A 22,227-nucleotide genomic window follows, 5' to 3' on the forward strand; every position below is an offset into this window, starting at 1 on the left:
AAAATCAAAAACCCCCTAACAAGCCGCCAGCCACTAGAAATTTCACAAACTGTGGATTTTCATCTTTATGCCGAGATATTTTACATATAATAAAGGTGCCTGAAAGTCTGTAAAGCCGCCGTTACATTGAGATCCTTATTACTTAGCAGTAAAGAGGCGCTGCCATCACTCCATACATGTCTGGGTAAGTAAATACCTGCAGTCCCCATGGTCCACTACTGATTATGAATAAGGTTATAACTGTGTGATACCATTCACTAGTACTTTGGGAGTCTTCCTTTGCATTCTGGCACTGTCCAGTTAGTGTCAATGGACTCATTGACTTTAATGGACTGAATGTATTCTACTAGTGACTGTTCGGTCTGCTTTCCGACCATATACTTTTTTTGGGGGGCTCAAAGGTATTTTTTACTGCACTTTTGAGTCCTGCAATAAGAAAACGCATGCATTGGAAACGGGCCGAACACCATAACCACTACACTATGTTCAGTCCATTAAAGTTGAAGAGCCCACTGTGGGTATCCTTCAGTATATGTTGAAATACCCTTTTCTATTATCTTAGCATATACTAGCTACATAGAGTACTTTATACTGACGATGTAAACACAGCCTTAGTAGGTGTGGCAAGCCAGAACCCAAATTTAATTAAGACCCTACATCCCTAAACTCTGTAAGACCCCGATCAAACTCCTAAAATATTGCAGATGCCACACCAGACCAGTAAAGTTAAAGGGGTTATCCAGGAATAGAAAAACAGAGCTAATTTCTTTTAAAAACAGTTCCACACCTGTCCCCAGGTTGTTTGTGGTATTACAACTTGGCTCTATTTACTTCAATGGAACTGATCTGCAGAACCAGACGCAACCTGGAGACAGACGGGGAGCGGTTTTTGAAAGAAATTAGCTCTGTTTTTCTATTCCTGGAAAACCCCTTTTAATTCAGTCCCATAAAATTATTCAGACCCCAGACCAGATCTCTGAAAGTACAAGTCCAAAGTTACAGGCTGGTGTGATCTTATAGCTTTAGCTTGGGGAGATGCAGGCCACGCTGGGCGGTACAGTTTCTGAGGCAACCGTACCACGCTCAGGGAAGTTCCGTGCACAAGCCATTATCCGATGAACGGGACTCGCGCACAGAACATTACTAACCGTGGTGTGTTTGCCTTGGCAACTGTGCCGCCCAGCGCGGCCTGCATCTTACAGTTAAAGATCCTGCGGGCCTCAAACTTTGGACTTGTGCTTTAAATGTGTTGAGATTACAGACCAAATCCCTAAATTTGTATACTTACCTCTCTGGGATCCTCTTTACCTCCTTTGCTTATGACTTCTTGATGCTTGTCAGCATCACGACCTTGGGTGCCAGGCTCTGATAAGTGTTGTACTATATGCACTGGAGGAGACCTTGCCTGACTCCATGGCATCTTGACCAGCAGGTGGACAGGGTTTGGATAGCTGTCACTGGGGATCTGCATTCAGGCTGCGGTCTGCCATCTCAGACTGCCGAAATAAGAGAAAGGCTTTGCCTTCATGAGACCCTTTCAAGTACAATAGAAGATCTTTTAAGGACTGATCCTCCATGGTTGTATCGAAAAACAGGGCCATCATATTCGTTATAACCAGTGGAAGTCAAAGTTACTTCAAGTACAGATTAATATGGAACAGGAACTTCTACTTACAAACAAAAATTAGGTCCCCACAAAAACGTTCGAGAAGCTTCGGCTCCCTGGCCCTGAGCTTAACACACCAATATAATTATTTTGGAAACTAAGGAAGCAAGTTGGTCGGAACTTGAAGGAAGTGTAAAAAAAATAAACCTGGCCCGACATCTCAATGTTCGTCACCCCTTTGGTTTCCTCTACCGTGTCATTGTGCTTTATGGAGGAGTTCAAGTGGAAATCCTAAAAAAGAATCCACTCTACACCAACCAAGGGCTGGTTCTGTATCATATTTTCTGCTCGTGACTGAACCGTGAAATACAATGATTACCCTGGCCAGCTAACCTTACAGGAGATTGCCCTCTTCACTGGCCACAATCTGATTTTTCTTCTTTTTTGTAAAGGCTGACAAATCACTGGTGGATAAGTTAAAGACTAACGTTGTGCCTGGATGTAATAAGCTGTACGTGACTTTCTGGATGGTTCAAAGGAATGATGTCAGTATCCCTTATACTGAATTATAGAAGGTCTAATGGAGACACCCAAGGGCAATGAGCATAGTTGTATAAAATGATGGCCAAAGTTATAGCACTTATGTGTAGGTAAACATTTTTTCTTGCTCTCGATGAATTCATTGAATGGGGTTATCCTCTGCCCAACAAGCTGATTGTTGGGGGTCCCTGATCATGTTGGGTTACGAGGCAAACGCCATTCCAGTGATGAGCTGCTGTGGCCTTGCTGTATTTTGCTACGATTCTTCTTCCCTGCTTTTTTTTAAATTAACTGGTGCCAGAAAGTTAAACAGATTTGTAAATGACTTCTATTAAATCTTAATCCTTCCAGTACTTATTAGCTGCTGAATACTACAGAGGAAATTATTTTCTTTTTGGAACACAGAGCTCTCTGCTGACATCTCTGTCCATTTTAGGAACTGTCCAGAGCAGCATATGTTTGCTATGGGGATTTTCTTCTACTCTGGACAGTTCTTTAAAATGGACAGAGATGTCAGCAGAGAGCACTGTGGTCATGATGTCAGCAGAGAGCTCTGTGTTCCAAAAAGAAAAGAATTTCCTCTGTAGTAGTCAGCAGCTAATAAATACTGGAAGGATTAAGATTTTTTCATAGAAGTAATTTATAAATCTGTTTAACTTTCTGCCACCAGTTGATTTAAAAAAAAAAAAAAAAAAGTGTTTTCCACTGGAGTACCCTTTTAAAGATGAAATCAGGCCTTGACTGTGGCCTCTGCCTTGTTCCTGATGACACTTTTGTCTGTTTCCTTTTGGATCTCTTCCATTCTTGTTATTCAGTGGTCCCAAACCCAGTCCTCAAGGCCCACAAACATTCCATCATTTTTTTTTTTTTAGGGAAAAGTCTAATCCTGGACTATTGGTGGGGCCTTGAGGATTGGGTTGGGGACCAATACTGCTATTGACTTCTGGCCTGTCTTCTACTTACGTTTCTGTTTTATTCTCCGTCTGTTAGTCTGTTGCATCCTTACCACTATCCAGTGGATGACCACCTTCCTAATGTCACTACAGGTTCTACTCTATAGAACATCTGCTTTATATCTGTGTCCTGGAAATCCATCCTAGTTACTTCATACCTTATGTGCAGGTCAATGGTGAAGAACAAGGAGAACTCTTAGGGCTAGTGCACACGGATTTTGCCTCAAGAGAAGTGTGAATTCTGCTTGGAATAAGCCAATCGGATTTACTACAAGGGTCCAAATTCCGCAGGAACTGACTTGTCAATTCTTGAAGCAGAAAATAATCCTCGTCAGGATGGTCCATTGACATCAATGGTGCTTTGATTCCTCGAGGATTCCAGGCAGGATTTCCAAATGAAAATTTAGCGTGAACCTATTTCGAATGACATGTGTGCCACTATTTTTGCATGGAGAAGTAGAGGAAACTCTGTGAATACTTCTGACGTGTGAAAGGGCCCTAAGGGTCTATGCGCTGAGACCCATTCACACTAATGTTAAGTTCATACCGCGGAATTCCGTAGTGTGAACATACCCTTAGAGAAAATTTTTGGGGCCATGCATGCTTGGCTACTCCATCAGGACATACTTCAATTGGCTGCTTTGGTTATTGTCATCTGAGCTTCATCTTCTACCCCATGAGGTTGTTGCTCTTTCTATTTCCCATACTTTACACTGCAGCTCTGCTTATTCATATTGGCTCCAGTATATAGCCACAAGCTCTGCAAGAAGTTGTTGCATGGAAAATGAAGTTGAAGGACAGAGTTGATCAATCCTTACTACCTTCATTCACAGGATCTGATTTTCTTTTCTTTGTATCAGGTAATGAAACGAGGAACATAATGGAATTGTGGTAATGAGATGTTGCTTTTTCCCATTAAAAAATAAAAAAATGAATAAAAATCAGTTTCTCAGCCTAATAAAAAGAACCCATAAAGCGCAGCAGTTAACAATCATGTACCACCCTTGAAAAAATATGATTTAATGCTTGGCTGGTATACTGCCACCCAGGCTGACTCTGTTAATACAGGCGCAGGGAAAAGGTAGCAATTATTTTATTTTTGATAATTATTTAGTCCTCACTTACATTTCCCTTTTTAGAACACATTTGCGCAGGCGGAACGTGTGACTGTAATGAGCCCGCTTTCCATTTAGTGAGATAACATTTGCTTAGAAGAAGCCATGTGATCGTCTTATTGACAAGCCGGCAGACAACTGTGAAAATTAGCCTGGGAATGTTAATGCTGTAGTGATGTATTTCACACTGTCATCCCAGCCCTCTAATTAGACTCACTCCTAAGACAAGACGCCTTGTGTCGCTCCTTACAAGGACCTGTTTGATGTGAAGACATAAGGAGCACAAGTATCCGTATAAATCTTCTATACTGTGACCAACATAACAGCCTCGGCATCCGTCTTGTTATTTTAAAGAGGCAGATGTTGAGGATTGTATGTGACGGAGGTTGTTTGTACGCGGTATACAAACCGGCGCATTCTAAAAGACAAAACGGCGGTATAGTCAACAGTTTAAAGGGTACTCTGCCCCTAGACATCTTCTCCCCTATCCAAGTCTTTCATTAAGGGGGCAAGACTTGCATAGACTTGCATTAAGGGGGCAAGGCCATGACGTCACAAACCTCCGGCCCTTGCATCGCCAGTCATCAGGCCCGGAGCGAAGCAGGAGAGATTGCGGGGGTTCCCAGTGGCGAGACCCCTGCGATCAGACATCTTATCCCCTATCCTTTGGATAGGGGATAAGATGTCTAGGGGCAGAGTACCCCTTTAAGGCCCCCCCATACACGTTGGAGAAAAGTTGGCTGAACCTTCCAGTTTCAGCGTCTAAAGCAGAAGTCCCCAACCCAGTCCTCAAGGCCACCAAAAGATTTGGATTTTTCTATCCTGTTCTGTTCCAATGGGGTAACTGAAAGAACCCAGAATGTTGGTTGGCCTTGAGGGCTGGGTTGGGGACCACTGGTCTAATATGCCTAATTGGAGCCTACTGAGTTTGGAAAGAGAAGTGTCGGGCATCTTGAATTTCAATGCCCGATCCGATCAGGGTAGCGCTGTTGCAGCTTTCTTTACTCTCCCAAATGTTCGAGTGTATGGGTGAAATGGGACAAAAAGCTATCAACCAAACAAACGTTAGGCCAGCAGCTTTCAAAGGTGTCTGACCTCCTTTTTTCCTCATTTGACCACTCATTTTGAAATGTCCAGTTAGGGTATATGAAGATAAGAGCCAACCGTTCAAGACTCCTATTAGCCACACCCAAGAGGTTCCAGGATGGTTGGGAGCATCTTCTGACAGGACAGGGGACTGTAGACTTTAGGGCCACTTAGATCAGCCAACTTCCAAGAACATCAGTAGTAAACTAACCAAACCGTTAGGAACTATTAGCAAGTTTCCAGGCTTATTAGCTACCCAGCTTCTAGGGTTTGTCCATGATTTAAAGGGGGACCCCAGCGCTAAGACAGCTTAACCCCTATCCAAGGGATAGGGGATAAGAGGCCTGATCACGGGGGTCCCACCCCTCTTTTATGCAGCACCCCGTTAACATCAGCCCCTGGAGCATGTTTGCTCCGGGTCTGATGACTGCCGATCACGCCTCCTCCCATAGGCTTGCATTGAGGGGGTGGAGCGTGACGTCACACTGGGCGGAGCCGTGATCGGCAGTCATCAGACCCGGAGCGAACATGCTCCGGGAGCTGATGGTAATGGGGTGCTGCATGAAAGATCACGGGGGTCCCCAGCGACGGGACCCCCGCGATCAGGCATCCTATCCCCTATCCTTTGGATACGGGATAAAATGTCTTAGTGCCGGAGTACACCTTTAAAGAGATTGTCCATCTGCTGATCCTTCAATGAGCACTGTCAGAATCAAAAAAAATTTATATTTTGACCTTTCTAATATACTTCATAAAAGTTTCCCCATATAATCCAGAACATAATCCTGTCCGGCTGCAGCATCATCTTTGTTCCAGCTGAAGCACAGGCAGGGACAAAGTCCAGGAAGTGAGGACTAGCACTCATCTGTGCTCACTCCTGTCCTATCAGACTGAAGCATGAAAACAGAGAGGAGGGGGTTACAGAGCCTGTAGTGAGTGGTTAGAGACCCAGCACAGCACAACAGACTCAGGGAGGAAGTGAATGCATGGTGAGGGTGGGCTCAGTGCTTGCCTCGGACACATCCCTTCCTGAGCAGTGGATGTCAAAAAAGGGAATTACACAGTATCTATTGAAGTAGTTATCCAAAGAAAAAACTAAATAGAAATAAAAAGTAAACAAGTAAAGGGATTTTCTGGTTATATTACATTAATGGCCTATAGATTATTAGTTGGCAATAGTTTTACCTCATATTGAGAAAAAAGGACTATTCATGGGCAGGGCCAAAGCTGACAATAAAAATAAAATGTAGTTCATCTATATGTGTATGCATTCTGAATAAAAAGAGAGGCAAGTCATTCCAGACTACCCCCGCGGCAGCTTATCTCTCTGAGAACAAAACGATCAGGCAGAAGAAATCCAACATTCCTGATCCTTCTTCTGGATCAATACAGTAGGGACAAAATTAAGTTATAGGTTGAACTTGATCAACCTTTTTTTTTTTTTTTAACACCTTAAGAACTACAGTCATGGCCGTAAATGTTGGCGCCCCTGAAATTTTTCTAGAAAATGAAGTATTTCTCACAGAAAAGGATTGCAGTAACACATGTTTTGCTCTATACATGTTTATTCCCTTTCTGTGTATTGGAACTAAACCAAAAATGGGAGGAAAAAAAGCAAATTAGACATAATGTCACCAAACTCCAAAAATGGGCTGGACAAAATTATTGGCACCCTTTCAAATTTGTGGAAAAATAAGATTATTTCAAGTATGTGATGCTCCTTTAAACTCACCTGGGGCAAGTAAGAGGTGTGGGCAATATAAAAATTACACCTGAAAGCAGATAAAAAGGAGAGAAGTTCACTTAGTCTTTGCATTGTGTATCTGTGTGTGCCACACTAAGCATGGACAACAGAAAGAGGAGAAGAGAACTTGAGAACCAAAACTGTGGAAAATATCAACAATCTCAAGTCCATCTCCAGAGATCTAGATTTGCCTTTGTCCACAGAGTGCAACATTATCAAGAAGTTTACACCCCATGGCCCTGTAGCTAATCTGAGAAAAAAGCCAATTTCCAGCTTCCATAAAAAAAGAGTAGATTTTATTTCAATCCTTTAAAAAAGCGTGCAAAAAATATAAAGGTGACCCACATAAAATCCAAGGGAAACACGTTTCCCTTGGATTTTATGGGGTCACCTTTATATTTTTTTGCATGCTTTTTTTTAAAGGATTGAAATAAAATTTACTTTTAAAAAAAAAAAATTTTTATGGAAGCTGGAAATGTGCTTTTTTCCTCCTATCTGCTCTACTGGGATCCGGCTCAGTAATCAACCGTGCTTCCACTGAACTTTGTCCTGTATCTGCCTCTACTACTGGAAGGGTGAGCTGACTCCATTTCTCTTTATTCATATACTGTAGCTAATCTCCCTGGGTGTGGACGGAAGAGAAAAATTTATGAAAGGTGTAAACGCAGGATAGTCCGTATGGTGGCTAAGCAGCCCCAAACAAGTCCCAAAGATATTCAAGCTGTCCTGCAGACTCAGGGAGCATCAGTGTCAGCGCGAACTATCCGTCCACATTTAAATGAAATGAAACGCTATGACAGGAGACCCAGGAGGACCCCACTATGGAGGAGACCCAGGAGGACCCCACTGCTGAGACATAAAAAACCAAGACTACATTTTGCCAAAAATAAACTTGAGTAAGCCAAAATCCTTCTTGGAAAATGTCTTGTGGACAGATGAGACCAAGATAGAGCTTTTTGGTAAAGCACATCATTCTACTGTTTACCGAAAACGGAATGAGGCCTACAAAGAAAAGAACACAGTACCTACAGTGAAATATGGAGGTCAATGATGTTTTGGGGTGGTTTTGCTGCCTCTGGCACTGGGGGCCTTGAATGTGTACAAGACCTCATGAAATCTGAAGATTACCAACGGATTTTGGGTCGCACTGTACAGCCCAGTGTCAGAAAGCTGGGTTTGCGTCCGAGATCTTGGGTCTTCCAGCAGGACAATGACCCCAAACATACGTCAAAAAGCCCCCAGAAATGGATGACAACAAAGCGCTGGAGAGTTCTGAAGTGGCAGCAATGAGTCCAGATCTAAATCCCATTGGTCACCTGTGGAGAGATCTTAAAATTGTTATTGGGAAAAGGCGCCTTCCAATAAGAGACCTGGAGCAGTTTGTAAAGGAAGAGTGGTCCAACATTCCGGCTGAGAGGTGTAAGAAGCTTATTGATGGTTATAGGAAGCGACTGATTTCAGTTATTTTTCCAAAGGGTGTGCAACCAAATATTAAGTAAAGGGTGCCAATAATTTTGTCCAGACCATTTTTGGAGTTTGGTGACATTATGTCCAATTTGCCTTTTTTTTTCCTCCCTTTTTTTGGTTTAGTTCCAATACACACAAAGGGAATAAACATGTGTATAGCAAAACATGTGTAACTGCAATCCTTTTCTGTGAGAAATACTTTATTTTCCAGAAAAATTTCAGGGGTGCCAACATTTACAACCATGACTGTATGTAACTATATGTTGCTTTTTACAGAGTCCCCAATCAGAATTTTCGCAGCAGATTTTTCCGCTACGGAAATTTCACCATGTGCACAGTGGAGCAGAATCCCATTGAAACCAACGAGACTCTGCTGCAACGGAAGTTGAATTTTTCCGACCGGTTAACAGAGTGAGCAGGGACAGCAGTGATACCAGATCACTCGATAACAAGTAAGTATTCACATGAGAAGCTATGGGCTTTACCATTCTTTCAATCCTATCAGTAAAAACATGAGCCCAGTAAGTTCAGCCACCCCCCCCCCCTTAAATGATTTCTTAAGCCGTATTCAGTCCTAGAGCTGAACAAACACAAATATGCACTCCACATACACATGTACGACCGTCACATATGCGCGGTGCTGGCACTGGACATAATTGCTCACAGCTTGATCAATCAATTAAAGACATGAATCAATATTGCTTTGTTTGGATAATGCGCCTGCTTTACATTCTACACGGGGGAGTGAAATGAAACATGAAATACTTCACTAGGCATTAAATGGGAGAGGGAGCCTCTGGAAATGGCCACAGTCATGGGTTTTATGCTAACAAAAGGAGGAAAAAAAATAAAGACTTTGATGGATTTCCAGTAGGCACCTGCCTTGATGCTTTGTAATCGAATTCTTATATCATGCTGGCGGCTCCAACGACTGATGCCAGACACTTTCTCCAGCAATATATTTACTGTTTTTTAGAAAGCAAAAAATAATAATAATGACATAATTTTGTGATAAACCAGGTCAGTTTTTCTTCCTGCTTCCATTGCATGGCAGGCTGTATAGAGCGGAGTACAGGCTCTCGTATCGTCCAGCTTCACCCCTTGTAAAGGTGGTCATAGACTGCTGCATAGAAGAATAAATGGACATCATGTGGTCAAAGATTGCTGCAGAGCAGGATAAATGTATATCATGTGGTCACAGACTGCTGCTGAGCAGGAGAAATTAACATCATGTGGTCACAGACTGCTGCTAGGCAAGAGAAATGTACATCATGTGGTCACAGACTGCTGCTAGGCAGGATAAATGTACATCATGTGGTCACAGACTGCTGCAGAGCAGGATAAATGTGTATCATGTGGTCACAACTGCATCTGAGCAGGATAAGTGTACATCATGTGGTCACAGACTGCTGCTAGGCAAGAGAAATGTACATCATGTGGTCACAGACTGCTGCTAGGCAAGAGAAATGTACATCATGTGATCACAGACTGCTGCTGAGCACAATAAATGTATGTCGCAGACTGCTGCTGAGCACAATAAATGTATGTCGCAGACTGCTGATGAGCAGGATAAGTGTACATCATGTGGTCACAGACTGCTGCTGAGCAGAATAAATCTACAGCACCATCTTATTACGGCATATGCCAGGGCAGGAATTCACATACAGGTGTAGGCAGTAGGATGTTTTGTGGGAGGGAGCTGACAGTAAATAAATGGGGGTTTTGGGGCACAATTTTGCATGGTGTGCTGCTGTGATCACAAGTTAAAGGAATAAGAGAGAGGCTATTCCTAACAATAGTGTTTCTCAAACTGGGTGTCTCTAGCTGTTGCAAAACTACAACTCCAAGCATGCCTTGACAGCCGTTGACTGTGTGGGCATGCTGGGAGTTGTAGATTTGCAACAGCTGGAGGAACACTGGTTGGAAAACATCTCTCTACAAATTAAACTTTTTGTTCTAATTTTAGACAATGTTATGCGTAAGGCCTCGTTCAAATGGTGGAATCTGGTGGAAAAATTCTGCTCAGAAATTCCATTGCAGCAGAGTCTTATTTATTTCAATAGGATTCTGTTTCCGAAGGCAGAATTCCCACGTTGTAAATACATGTCAATTCTTTCTGCAGAATCCGCTCAGAAATTCATTGCCGTCTATGGAGACAGGACATTTCCGAGCAGTCCTAGGGCAGACATGTTCTGCCGACCTCTGATGTCTGCAGAATGTCTGTCGGAAGTTTTCCGAGCAGACATTCCGCAAAAACGAGGACTTATGCTGGTTCCTAGGGGGCGGAGCGGAACAGGGATTCTCTTTTGAGTGCTCTTTCAATTTCTGCATCCTTCTCTGCCCCCTTAGGCCAAAGCTAGGTATAACACAACATAACATTTAATAAAAACCTATTGGAAACATTTATTTTTTTCTGGTAGAGTGTATATTCAGTCTATCCTGCCTTTATCAAGTGTGCAACAATAATAGAACCCATACATAATATATATATATATTTTTTTTTTACTTAATTTACTTAATTTATTTAATTTAGTTATGGGTGAAATAAAGTAAAAGTTACTTTTTCGGTGGCTTTTTTTTTTCATTATTTTTGTGTGTGTGTGTGTGTTTTTGTTTTTTTTGCCGGGTAACAGCACAGGCTTTCACTTAACCACTTCTCAATCCGGCCTTGATCTGAAGTGTTTTTGTGATTTCATGCACCAGTTGTAAGATAAAACTGTAAAAAAAAAAAATGTTAAAAAAAATCTACTTTTTTTTTCTCTGAATGTAATTTTATTTGTTATTAATTCACACTTACATGCTACATTTTTTTATGTCACTTGTATCCGAACAGTCAGACTGACAACTTGACAATTCCTTATATACTTATATAAAGCCTTGAGTCATCCGCCATGTGAGATTTTGTTTTGTTTGTCGCCCTTTTTTCCTATCTTCCTGCACAGGTAATAGAAACCACTAATAGCTGCTATTACAGTCACTCATAGGGCTGCCACCAAGCTTTCTGCAGATCCCGAATGGTACATGAGTCTGCAATGTTATTATAATCCCTTTTTGCTGATCCATGTGAAGACCCCCAGTGATCAGCTGAAAACTGTGAGGGAACTAGACAGCAAAGGGGGGTGGGGGGGGGATTTATCATTAGCACAGATTTTTGCGCAATGTGACACTCTCTGCGCCACTGGGTTTTCTTAGTAACTGCACAGGATCTATTATATTCCGCACGTCTTTTTTGAAAAATTTGCACAAATAACAGAAAAAAAGAATTCTTCTTATGCCAGCTGGTCAATGGATAAATTCAGAGCACCAACCGGCACTCCTGCTATCCACGTGCAGACAACATGAAAATTGTGCAAAATTAGGTAACTTTGGTGCAATTCAGTGCACACACAATGTTGCAGGTGCACTCCAGTTGATGATAAATTCCCTTACAAGCGTTTACTTCCACCTTCAGCACCACCGCAGGCAAAAGGAAGCATTGTATGATATCATTTGACTGTCAATAGACTGCATAGACCGAACAGTGCATGCTCGGCCACCGCTACATTTACTCTTTATGGGACTTTGCTGGGCGCAGCGTGCTCTGCTTCAGAAGTCCCGTAAACGGTGAAGAGAGCGGGGGCTGAATATGCTTGCTGCTATTCCGTTCATTTGGGAGCAGTTCCAGAGTATGCTTGCTGCTATCCCATTCATTCAAGGAGATTTGACCATTATTTTCGCGATCAGTGTATAGGGAGAGGTATTCACAGTAGAGGGAAGTGCTCATGGTTGTATAGGGAGAGGTATTAGTAGTAGAGAGGGAATTGCTCATGGTTGTATAGGGAGAGGTATTAGCAGTAGAGGGAAGTGCTCATGGTTGTATAGGGAGAGGTATTAGTAGTAGAGAGGGAATTGCTCATGGTTGTATAGGGAGAGGTATTAGTAGTAGAGAGGGAATTGCTCATGGTTGTATAGGGAGAGGTATTAGTAGTAGAGAGTGAATTGCTCATGGTTGTATAGGGAGAGGTATTAGCAGTAGAGGGAAGTGCTCATGCCGCTGTACAGAACACTGGTGAGACCTCACTTGGAGTATTGTGCGCAGTACTGGAGGCCGTATCTCCAGAAGGATATTTTTGAGAGAGTTCAAAGAAGATACTAAACCAGTCTATGGATTGCAGGATAAAACTTACCCAGGAAAGGATAAAGGACGTTATCATGTATAGAAGACAGAGGGGATATGATAGAAACGTTTATATACATAAAGGAAATCAACACGGTAAAAAAAGAGTGGAGATTTATATAGGAGAAAAACTACCACAAGAGGACATAGTGTTATATAAAGGACATGGTGTTATATAGAGGACATGGTGTTATAAATAGAGGACATGGTGTTATATATAGAGGACATGGTGTTATATATAGAGGACATGGTGTTATATATAGAGGACATGGTGTTATATATAGAGGACATGGTGTTATATATAGAGGACATGGTGTTATATATAGAGGACATAGTTTTATATTAGAGGGGAAAGGTTTCTGCAGTAAGATCAGGAAGTATTACTTTACTGAGAGAGTAGTGAATGCATGGAGTAGTCTTCCATGCAGAAGTGGTTGCTGCAAATATAGTGAAGGAGTTTAAGCATTCATGGGATAGGCATAAGGCTATCCTTCATATAAGACAGAGATGGGCATAAGGCTATCCTTCATATAAGATAAGGATAGACATAAGGCTATCCTTCATATAAGATAGGTATAGACATAATGCAATCCTTCATATAAGATAGAGATGGGCATAAGGCTATCCTTCATATAAGATAGGGATAGGTATAAGGCTATCCTTCATATAAGATAGGTATAGACATAATGCAATCCTTCATATAAGATAGAGATGGGCATAAGGCTATCCTTCATATAAGATAGGGATAGACATAAGGCTATCCTTCATATAAGATAGAGATCGGTATAAGGCTATCCTTCATATAAGATAGAGATAGGCATAAGGCTATCCTTCATATAAGATAGTGATAGGCATAAGGCTATCCTACATATAAGATAGTGATAGGTATAAGGCTATCCTTCATATAAGATAGAGATAGGCATAAGGCTATCCTTCATATAAGATAGAGATAGGCATAAGGCTATTCTTCATATAAGATAGGGATAGGCATAAGGCTATCCTTCATATAAGATAGGGATAGGCATAAGGCTATCCTTCATATAAGATAGAGATCGGTATAAGGCTATCCTTCATATAAGATAGAGATAGGCATAAGGCTATTCTTCATATAAGATAGGGATAGGCATAAGGCTTTCCTTCATATAAGATAGGGCCAGGGACTATTGCTAGTATTCAGGATATTGAGCAGACTAGATGGGCCAATTGGTTCTTATTTGCTGACCCATTCTATGTTTCCTAGAGGAGTGCTGGCCCTGCTCAGAAGCGCTTACAGTGATGACCTGTTACACATCAGTCGTTCTTTTGTCCAAATCTATTGTGTTCTGTGTCTGAGCCGTATTAATAATGATGTATTTAGTATTCAGAGTCCACTCAGTCCCTCGACTATGCTGGCTCATTTTCCCAATAGATCCTGCTCCCCTGTTGGGTATACATGCCCCAGCCGCCGGTGCGGAGCATGTGACTGTACGATATTGGCAGTGATTGTGTGTACGACATGTACGGAGTGTTTGGACACACAGAGAAGCGTGCTGCAGACGGCCAGGCTTCATTTAGTAAAGCAGTCGCATATTGCCATTAGTGAGTAATACCATAGAACAAGAAACAACGCTCTTAACTCCTTTGTTGGCGGGGGTGCCCTCGGGCTCATCCAGATTTACTTCCATAATGTATCTAGAAACCCTCTGAAGTTTCATGAAGTGTATTTGCCATCATTTTTTATTTCCCTGAAGTTTGTGCTCCATTGTTTATGTGCCCTGGGTGTGTCTGAGTATGGTTGGACCATTATCTAGTAACACGCACAGCAGAAAACATGTGGTAACACTCCTGTTGTCACCTTCCTATCTTACCCCTGTAGGACCAGTGTTGTCACCTTCCTATCTTACCCCTGTAGGACCAGTGTTGTCACCTTCCTATCTTACCCCTGTAGGACCAGTGTTGTCACCTTCCTATCTTACCCCTGTAGGACCAGTGTTGTCACCTTCCTATCTTACCCCTGTAGGACCAGTGTTGTCACCTTCCTATCTTACCCCTGTAGGACCAGTGTTGTCACCTTCCTATCTTACCCCTGTACGACCAGTGTTGTCACCTGCCTATCTTACCCCTGTAGGACCAGTGTTGTCACCTGCCTATCTTACCCCTGTAGGACCAGTGTTGTCACCTACCCATCTTACCCCTGTAGGAGCAGTGTTGTCACCTTCCTATCTTACCCCTGTAGGACCAGTGTTGTCACCTTCCTATCTTACCCCTGTACGACCAGTGTTGTCACCTGCTTATCTTACCCCTGTACGACCAGTGTTGTCACCTGCCTATCTTACCCCTGTAGGACCAGTGTTGTCACCTGCCTATCTTACCCCTGTAGGACCAGTGTTGTCACCTGCTTATCTTACCCCTGTAGGACCAGTGTTGTCACCTTCCTATCTTACCCCTGTACGACCAGTGTTGTCACCTGCTTATCTTACCCCTGTAGGACCAGTGTTGTCACCTGCTTATCTTACCCCTGTACGACCAGTGTTGTCACCTGCCTATCTTACCCCTGTAGGACCAGTGTTGTCACCTGCCTATCTTACCCCTGTAGGACCAGTGTTGTCACCTGCTTATCTTACCCCTGTAGGACCAGTGTTGTCACCTTCCTATCTTACCCCTGTACGACCAGTGTTGTCACCTGCTTATCTTACCCCTGTACGACCAGTGTTGTCACCTGCCTATCTTACCCCTGTAGGACCAGTGTTGTCACCTTCCTATCTTACCCCTGTACGACCAGTGTTGTCACCTGCCTATCTTACCCCTGTAGGACCAGTGTTGTCACCTGCCTATCTTACCCCTGTAGGACCAGTGTTGTCACTTGACCGTTTTCATTGACCACAATCCCTTTTGTTGACCAGAGAAGATGTCTGGTGTCATCCATAACTAGAGTCAGGAATACATGGAAAGAGCGGCTATGGTTGTGTTATTGTGTATTTGCAGACCAGGAGATCTTGGCCTCTGATGGGGACTGTGACGTACCTTCATGGAGCAGTAACTAAACAGTCCTTGTATTCCTTTCTAGAGTCCCATCCGTCACCATTACCCTATAGAGATGTCGGTGTTTGAGAAGGAGGCACCAGAATCCCATTGGGAAGTGAAGTCTGAAGAACAGCTCGATATCACCCCTGGTAAGCACATGTTGCCTTCACTAGAAATCATTACTGCATCGCCATGGCGATTTACCAAATCAGGACTTAAATTTGTCCCAATTAAGACCAGAGTTCTGATACGTTCTACTATAGAGACCAGTAGATAAAAAAAAATTAAAAACTGTTGTATTATTGATTTTAGGGGGAAACAATAGAACAAGTGTTGACAAGAAACTTTGTAACAGCTCAGCTGCATCTATGCATTTTATTACTGTAACTGTGTCATGTGACCGCCAGTTTGACCCACAGAAAATGACAGTGCTTAATGTGTCAGAGGAAGTGGTCAGTCCTGGGTCAGCTGACTTCCTGTGACCTACTGGATGAGATCATTGCCATCCTTGACATCACATCGCTCCTGCGCCCTCCCAGACCCCTCCCCTCCAGCTCTATCTGTATACTTCTTCTATCTTTCTGGCATCAGTGTATATATAGTAGGTATACACCTCCCCCTCCAGCTCTATCTGTATACTTCTTCTATCTCTCTGGCATCAGTGTATATATAGTAGGTATACACCTCCCCCTCCAGCTCTATCTGTATACTTCTTCTATCGCTATGGCATCAGTGTGTGTGTGTGTGTGTGTGTGTGTGTGTGTGTGTGTATATATATATATATATATATATATATATATATATATATATATATATATATATATAGTAGGTATATGCCTCCCCTCCAGCTCTACCTATATATTTTTTCTATCTCTATGTGATCAGTATATATAGTAGGTATACCCCTCCTGTCCAGCTCTCTGTATAATCCTTCTATCTCTATGGGATCAGTGTGTGTGTGTGTGTGTGTGTGTGTGTGTATGTGTATATATATATATATATATATATACCAGCAATAAGTCCAGCAGCACTCACGGGATCAAGTAGAAACACAGCAGTGTTTATTAAACCATGTATAATGCAACGTTTCAGTGATATCCACCACCTTTTTCAATTTGGAGATATATATATATATATATATATATATATATATATATATATATAAATTATTATACGCCTCCAGCTCTATCTGTATACTTCTGCTATCTCTATGGAATCAGGGTATATATAGCAGTTAAAAATCTCACGGATATATAGTAGCACTCTCTGTATACTGCTGCTATCTCTATGTGATCAGTATAGTATAGTATACACCTCCCTGAGTCTGTGTTCGCACATTGCATTTTTTTTTTTTTTTGCTGTGATTTACGCCCCCCCCAATTACAGAAAGAAATGCACAATGAGTCCAGCACCTGCAGTCTTATTAAATCAAGTTCAGTGATAAAATCCCACTCTTTCTCTCTCTCTCTGTAAAGCCAAAGGCTTTGTGGGAAATGTAGGCAGCTATAGGAAATCCTTTCAGTGGTGGAATTGCAATCAGTATAGAACCAAACCCACACCTGCCACATCAGCAAAATCAGGTAAGCACAATGCATACACAAGAACCTCTTAGTTATTCTTTAATATGCTGCCATATAAGCTATATAGATGTATGAAAAAATAAAATAAATCCCAGAGCACTTCATAAAAAAAAAAAAGTGTCAGACAGACAGTCTAGGATAGTGTTTCCCAACCAAAACTACAACTCCCAGCATGCTAAACGATGTAGCTGCTAAACGAATCCCAATTTATACTAATAATGCCATATAATAGGGGCCATTATGTAAGTTTAAATCGGTGTTTCCCAACCAGGGTGCCTCCAGCTGTTGCAAAACAACAACTCCCAGTATGCCCGGACAGCCGTTGGCTGTCCGGGCATGCTGGGAGTTGTAGTTTTGCAACAGCTGGAGGCACCCTGATTGGGAAGCACTGGCATAGGGTCATAGGAAAAGATGTTTCGGAATTGTGAATGCATCGGGAAATTGTTTACCAAAAGAGGACTGTCAGGAGGGCGGACGGGTCCCCTTTAAAACATTTGGACACGGTTCAGACTGCAAAGATCATATACATTCTCCTTAATTAACATTAATGAATTCCGATTCTGCTGCCGCCGTACATTGGGACGAGTATAATTGCAATCTGTTCTTATTATCAGCTGCTAAATTCTGCTCGACTGCAGATCTCAACGGAGAAAACGCGCTAATTCCACAGTGACATTTAAACAAAGCCGCCGTTGTAAATAATTGATGTCTTTGTTTATAAATTTCATCACAGAGAGTGATGTCACCCGGGATGGATTGTTTTTTTTTTGAAGAGGCGGGGTGCTATTACTTTTACGTACCCAAGTATCACATCGGATGAAACCGACGTAGAAATGCAAATCACAGTAAAATTAGAGCAAAAAAATCTGCGCGTTTCATGAATGCTTTGTGCTCTGAATGTAAATGCGCCTAGAAATGCTGATGCCGAGCAGTTCTGAACTCTTATCTTCCCTTCATTGGCTGTGCAGTTAAAGGGGTACTCCAGGAAAAAACTTTTTAATATATAAATATATATATATATCAACTGGCTCCAGAAAGTTAAACAGATTTGTAAATTACTTCTATTAAAAAATCTTAATCCTTTCAGTACTTATGAGCTGCTGAAGTTGAGTTGTTCTTTTCTGTCTAAGTGCTCTCTGATGACACCTGTCTCGGGGAAACGCCCAGTTTAGAAGCAAATCCCCATAGCAAACCTATTCTACTCTGTGCAGTTCCCGAGACAAGCAGAGATGTCAGCAGCGAGCACTGTTGCCAGACAGAAAACAACAACTCCACTTCTGCAGCTGATAATTATTGAAAGGATTAAGATTTTTTAATAGAAGTAATTTACAAATCTGTTTAACTTTCTGGAGCCAGTTGATATAAAAAAAAATGTTTTTTTTATCAACTGGCTCCAGAAAGTTAAACAGATTTGTAAATTACTTCTATTAAAATTCTTAATCCTTCCAGTATTTATCTGCTGCTGTATGCTCCACAGGAAGTTCTTTTCTTCTTGAATTTCCTTTCTGTCTGACTACAGTGCTCTCTGCTGACACCTCTGTCCATGTCAGGAACTGTCCAGAGTAGGAGCAAATCCCCATAGCAAACCTCTCCTGCTCTGGACAGTTCCTGACACGGACAGAGGTGTCAGCAGAGAGCACTGTGGTTAGATTGAAAAGAAATATGAAAAAGAAAAGAACTTCCTCTGTAATATACAGAAGCTAAGTACTGGAAGGATTAAGATTTTTAAATAGTTATTTACAAATCTGTTTAACTTTCTGGCACTAGTTGATTTAAAAAAATAGTTTTCCACCGGAGTACCCCTTTAAATGTTATCTATTGGTCTCTGTTGTCAGCCAGTTCAGGCTGGGATCAGTGGGATGAATGACAGTACAGTACTGACAACCTGCAGTACCATTTACGTACATTTGTGGGACTGAGATCGGTAACTCTAAAAAGGGTTATTTATTGTAAAAAATACTCTCTCATATACATTTTTGTATTATTTTTTTATTTATTTTTTTAGGCCATGTTCACATGGCATATTTTTTGCTAAATGTCCCTCCGGAAAATTTCTAGGACCCCTCGGAAATGTGTCGTCTCCATACGGCAATGCATTTCCGAGCGGATTCCGCATAAAGAATTGACATTTCTGCAGGGACTGGAATCTTGATTTTCACAACAGATCTTTCCGATGCATAAATGTTATTCCGCCTGGAAATTCTGCCACATGAACATGGCCTGAGAAAATATGGGGGGGGGGGGTATGGTGTTCTCTATTTTGGATTCTCAACTGTTAAACAGAATGGCAGCTGGTTACAGCTGCCTTACTTTGTACGTACTTACCCCTATTGCTACCCCACTGCCCCCGGTATCTCTGTGTCACTCCCCCACAATGCTGCACTTCCTTGTGTCTGTGTCACACAAAGGACACTGCTGTGTCCACTGATTAGCTGTTCGGGAAGGTCCTTGTGCAACATCGGAACAAGGAAGTGCAGCGTGGCGGGGGATTGACACAGAGACAGTGGAAGCAGTGGAGGAGCGAGAGGGGTAACAACTTTTTTTTTTTCTATTTAACTGCACCCTGAGCACAGGTAAATAGAAAAATAATTCTCCTAAATTCCCCTTTAATTGAAGGGGTACTCCACTGGTCAGCATTCTGAACCTTTAGTTCTGAACGCAGTGTGAGCACTGCGGTGGTTGGCCATGCCCTCGTTATGTCATGCCACACCCCCTCAATGCAAGTCTATGGGAGGGGGCATGGCGACTGCCATGCCCCCTCTTATAGACTTGAATTGAGGGGGTGTGACATGATGTCACGAATGGGCGTGGCCAACCCCGGCAGCGTGCGCACACAACGTTTAGAACTAAATGTTCTGAACGCTGGCCAATGGAGTACCCCTATAACAGTCTTGTACAGCTCCCTTGCATATATATATATCTCCATGGTAACAGACTACAAACAAACAATGTGTAGTCTGATCTTGGAGGTATACTCCCTCCTGTGTGTTGTCTTATATGTTGTTATATGGGAGACATGCAAAGATTTCAGTAGTGCACATCTATCCCAGTCCTTCTTTCAAAATAAGGATGGAACATATTCACAATTATTGATGACAATTGGTTGTTTGTATAAACTGGACACCTTAACTGATCTTCAGTATTGTGCTGCAGAACCCTTGGAGGACAGTTCAGATACCCACGTGGCTCACGAGGACTCCCCACCCCCTCCTTGCCCAGACTGTGGACGGACGTTCCAAACTCTACGCGCGCACAGACTTCACAGGCGCAACCATGCCGCCGATCTTTCCTATACCTGCAAGGACTGTGATGTGGCCCGTGCTGGAGCAAGCGAGGGCAGTGAGAAACCTTATTCTTGCTCTGACTGTGGGCGTCGCTTCTGCTGGCTTTTGGCTTTACACAGTCATCATGAACAGCACACAGGGGAACGTGGCTACCAGTGCTCACAGTGTAGTAAGCATTTTCCCAGCCAACCAACATTCCGTAGACACCAACAAGCTCATCGGAAGGATCGTGTTTGTGTCTGGTGTGGTAAAGCTTTCAACTGTTCGGCCAAACTCTCCCGTCACATGCGTATCCACACTGGAGAAAGACCGTACCAATGCCCTGAGTGCCCACAAGCATTCACACAGCTAGAGACTCTTCGGGTCCACCAGTGGGTACATGAGGATTCCAAGCCCTACCAATGTCAGGATTGTGGGCGAAGATTTCGGGCCAAACACACTTTCGAGAAGCACAGAAACTTACATATCTCTCGGAAGCCTCATGTATGTCCCATGTGTGGCAAGACTTTCTTCTTCTCCTCTCGGTACAAGCGCCATCTTCGCATTCACACAGGAGAGAGACCCTTCCATTGCCAACAATGCGGCAAGAGCTTTAACCAGCGTTCCAATTACCAAAGGCATAGGGCAGTGCATGCCGGCAAGAGACCATTCCCTTGTACCTTTTGCGAGAAAAGTTTCAGCCAAGCATCCAACTACCGACGGCATCTTCAGATTCACCGGAAGGGGAGGGACAGGTGGGAAGAGAAAGAAGAGTATAAATGTATTGAGTGTGGAGTACGCTTCACCCAAGAAGGTGGGCTCCATGAGCACTATATACAGCATGCCAGGGGGGAGTTGTCAATGAAGAATCTACCACAATCCCCATCTGGAACCATGAAGTTGTCTGCATGACCATTGTAGGAAAATGCTGGTTCCTTTCCAAAATGTAAACCTACACACTCACATTGCACAAGTACTGTATATGTTGAGACTGTATCAGGTGCCAGCTGTCAGGTAATATGGGATGCTGGCCACCAGGGGAGCTATTTACCTCACTGTATTGCCCAACATTTATCTGCCTGCAAACTATCTGCTCTGGAGCCTAATGAACAATTAAATTCATTGAGGACACCTAGCATGGTCCACAGAGAAAAGGGGGGCACTGCCACCTGTGCCCGTGTTGCACTTAGTCTGTATAGAGTTGGCATATCCACTTCTGAATTATTTATAATAAATTAAAAAAAAAAACACTTCCTTGGTATATAATGTACACTTAATGGTCTGTGTTTGTATGTCACTATGAAATTATATTCTAGAAAATAAAATCTGTGTAATAGCCTGTGTCACTGCCTATAGTAATGTTATTTTATAGGATACTATGCAGGTGAATGACCATACACATTTCTGCTATACGGACAGGGGGTAGCAGCTTAGTATTACAATCAGGCAGGGAGTAGCAGCTTAGTATTACAATCAGGCAGGAAGTAGCAGCTTAGTATTACAACCAGGCAGGGAGTAGCAGCTTAGTATTACAATCAGGCAGGGAGTAGCAGCTTAGTATTAGAATCAGGCAGGGAGTAGCAGCTTAGTATTACAATCAGGCAGGGAGTAGCAGCTTAGTATTACAATCAGGCAGGGAGTAGCAGCTTAGTATTACAATCAGGCAGGGAGTAGCAGCTTAGTATTACAATCAGGCAGGGAGTAGCAGCTTAGT

The 22,227-nt window shown here is 42.5% G+C and overlaps 1 protein-coding gene across 4 annotated transcripts in view; it reads left to right on the forward strand.

Annotated features, from left to right (window-relative positions):
• Window positions 1-21,850, forward strand: part of LOC130293480 (zinc finger protein 239-like) — a 30,119-nt gene extending 8,269 nt beyond the window's left edge. The window contains exons 2-5 of one of the 4 annotated variants that reach the window (XM_056542206.1): window positions 8,788-8,963; window positions 15,714-15,819; window positions 17,146-17,250; window positions 20,404-21,850. In XM_056542206.1, the coding sequence (XP_056398181.1) occupies window positions 15,744-15,819; window positions 17,146-17,250; window positions 20,404-21,425 (1,203 nt within the window). In that variant the 5' untranslated portion in view covers window positions 8,788-8,963; window positions 15,714-15,743 and the 3' untranslated portion in view covers window positions 21,426-21,850. The remainder of the gene's footprint in view (window positions 1-8,787; window positions 8,964-15,713; window positions 15,820-17,145; window positions 17,251-20,403) is intronic. The other 3 variants (XM_056542205.1, XM_056542208.1, XM_056542207.1) reach the window with 3 other exon arrangements.
• Window positions 21,851-22,227: the final 377 nt, after the last annotated feature.

The sequence above is a fragment of the Hyla sarda genome, chromosome 10 (assembly GCF_029499605.1).
Source record: "Hyla sarda isolate aHylSar1 chromosome 10, aHylSar1.hap1, whole genome shotgun sequence".
In the NCBI taxonomy this organism is placed as follows: domain Eukaryota; kingdom Metazoa; phylum Chordata; class Amphibia; order Anura; family Hylidae; genus Hyla; species Hyla sarda.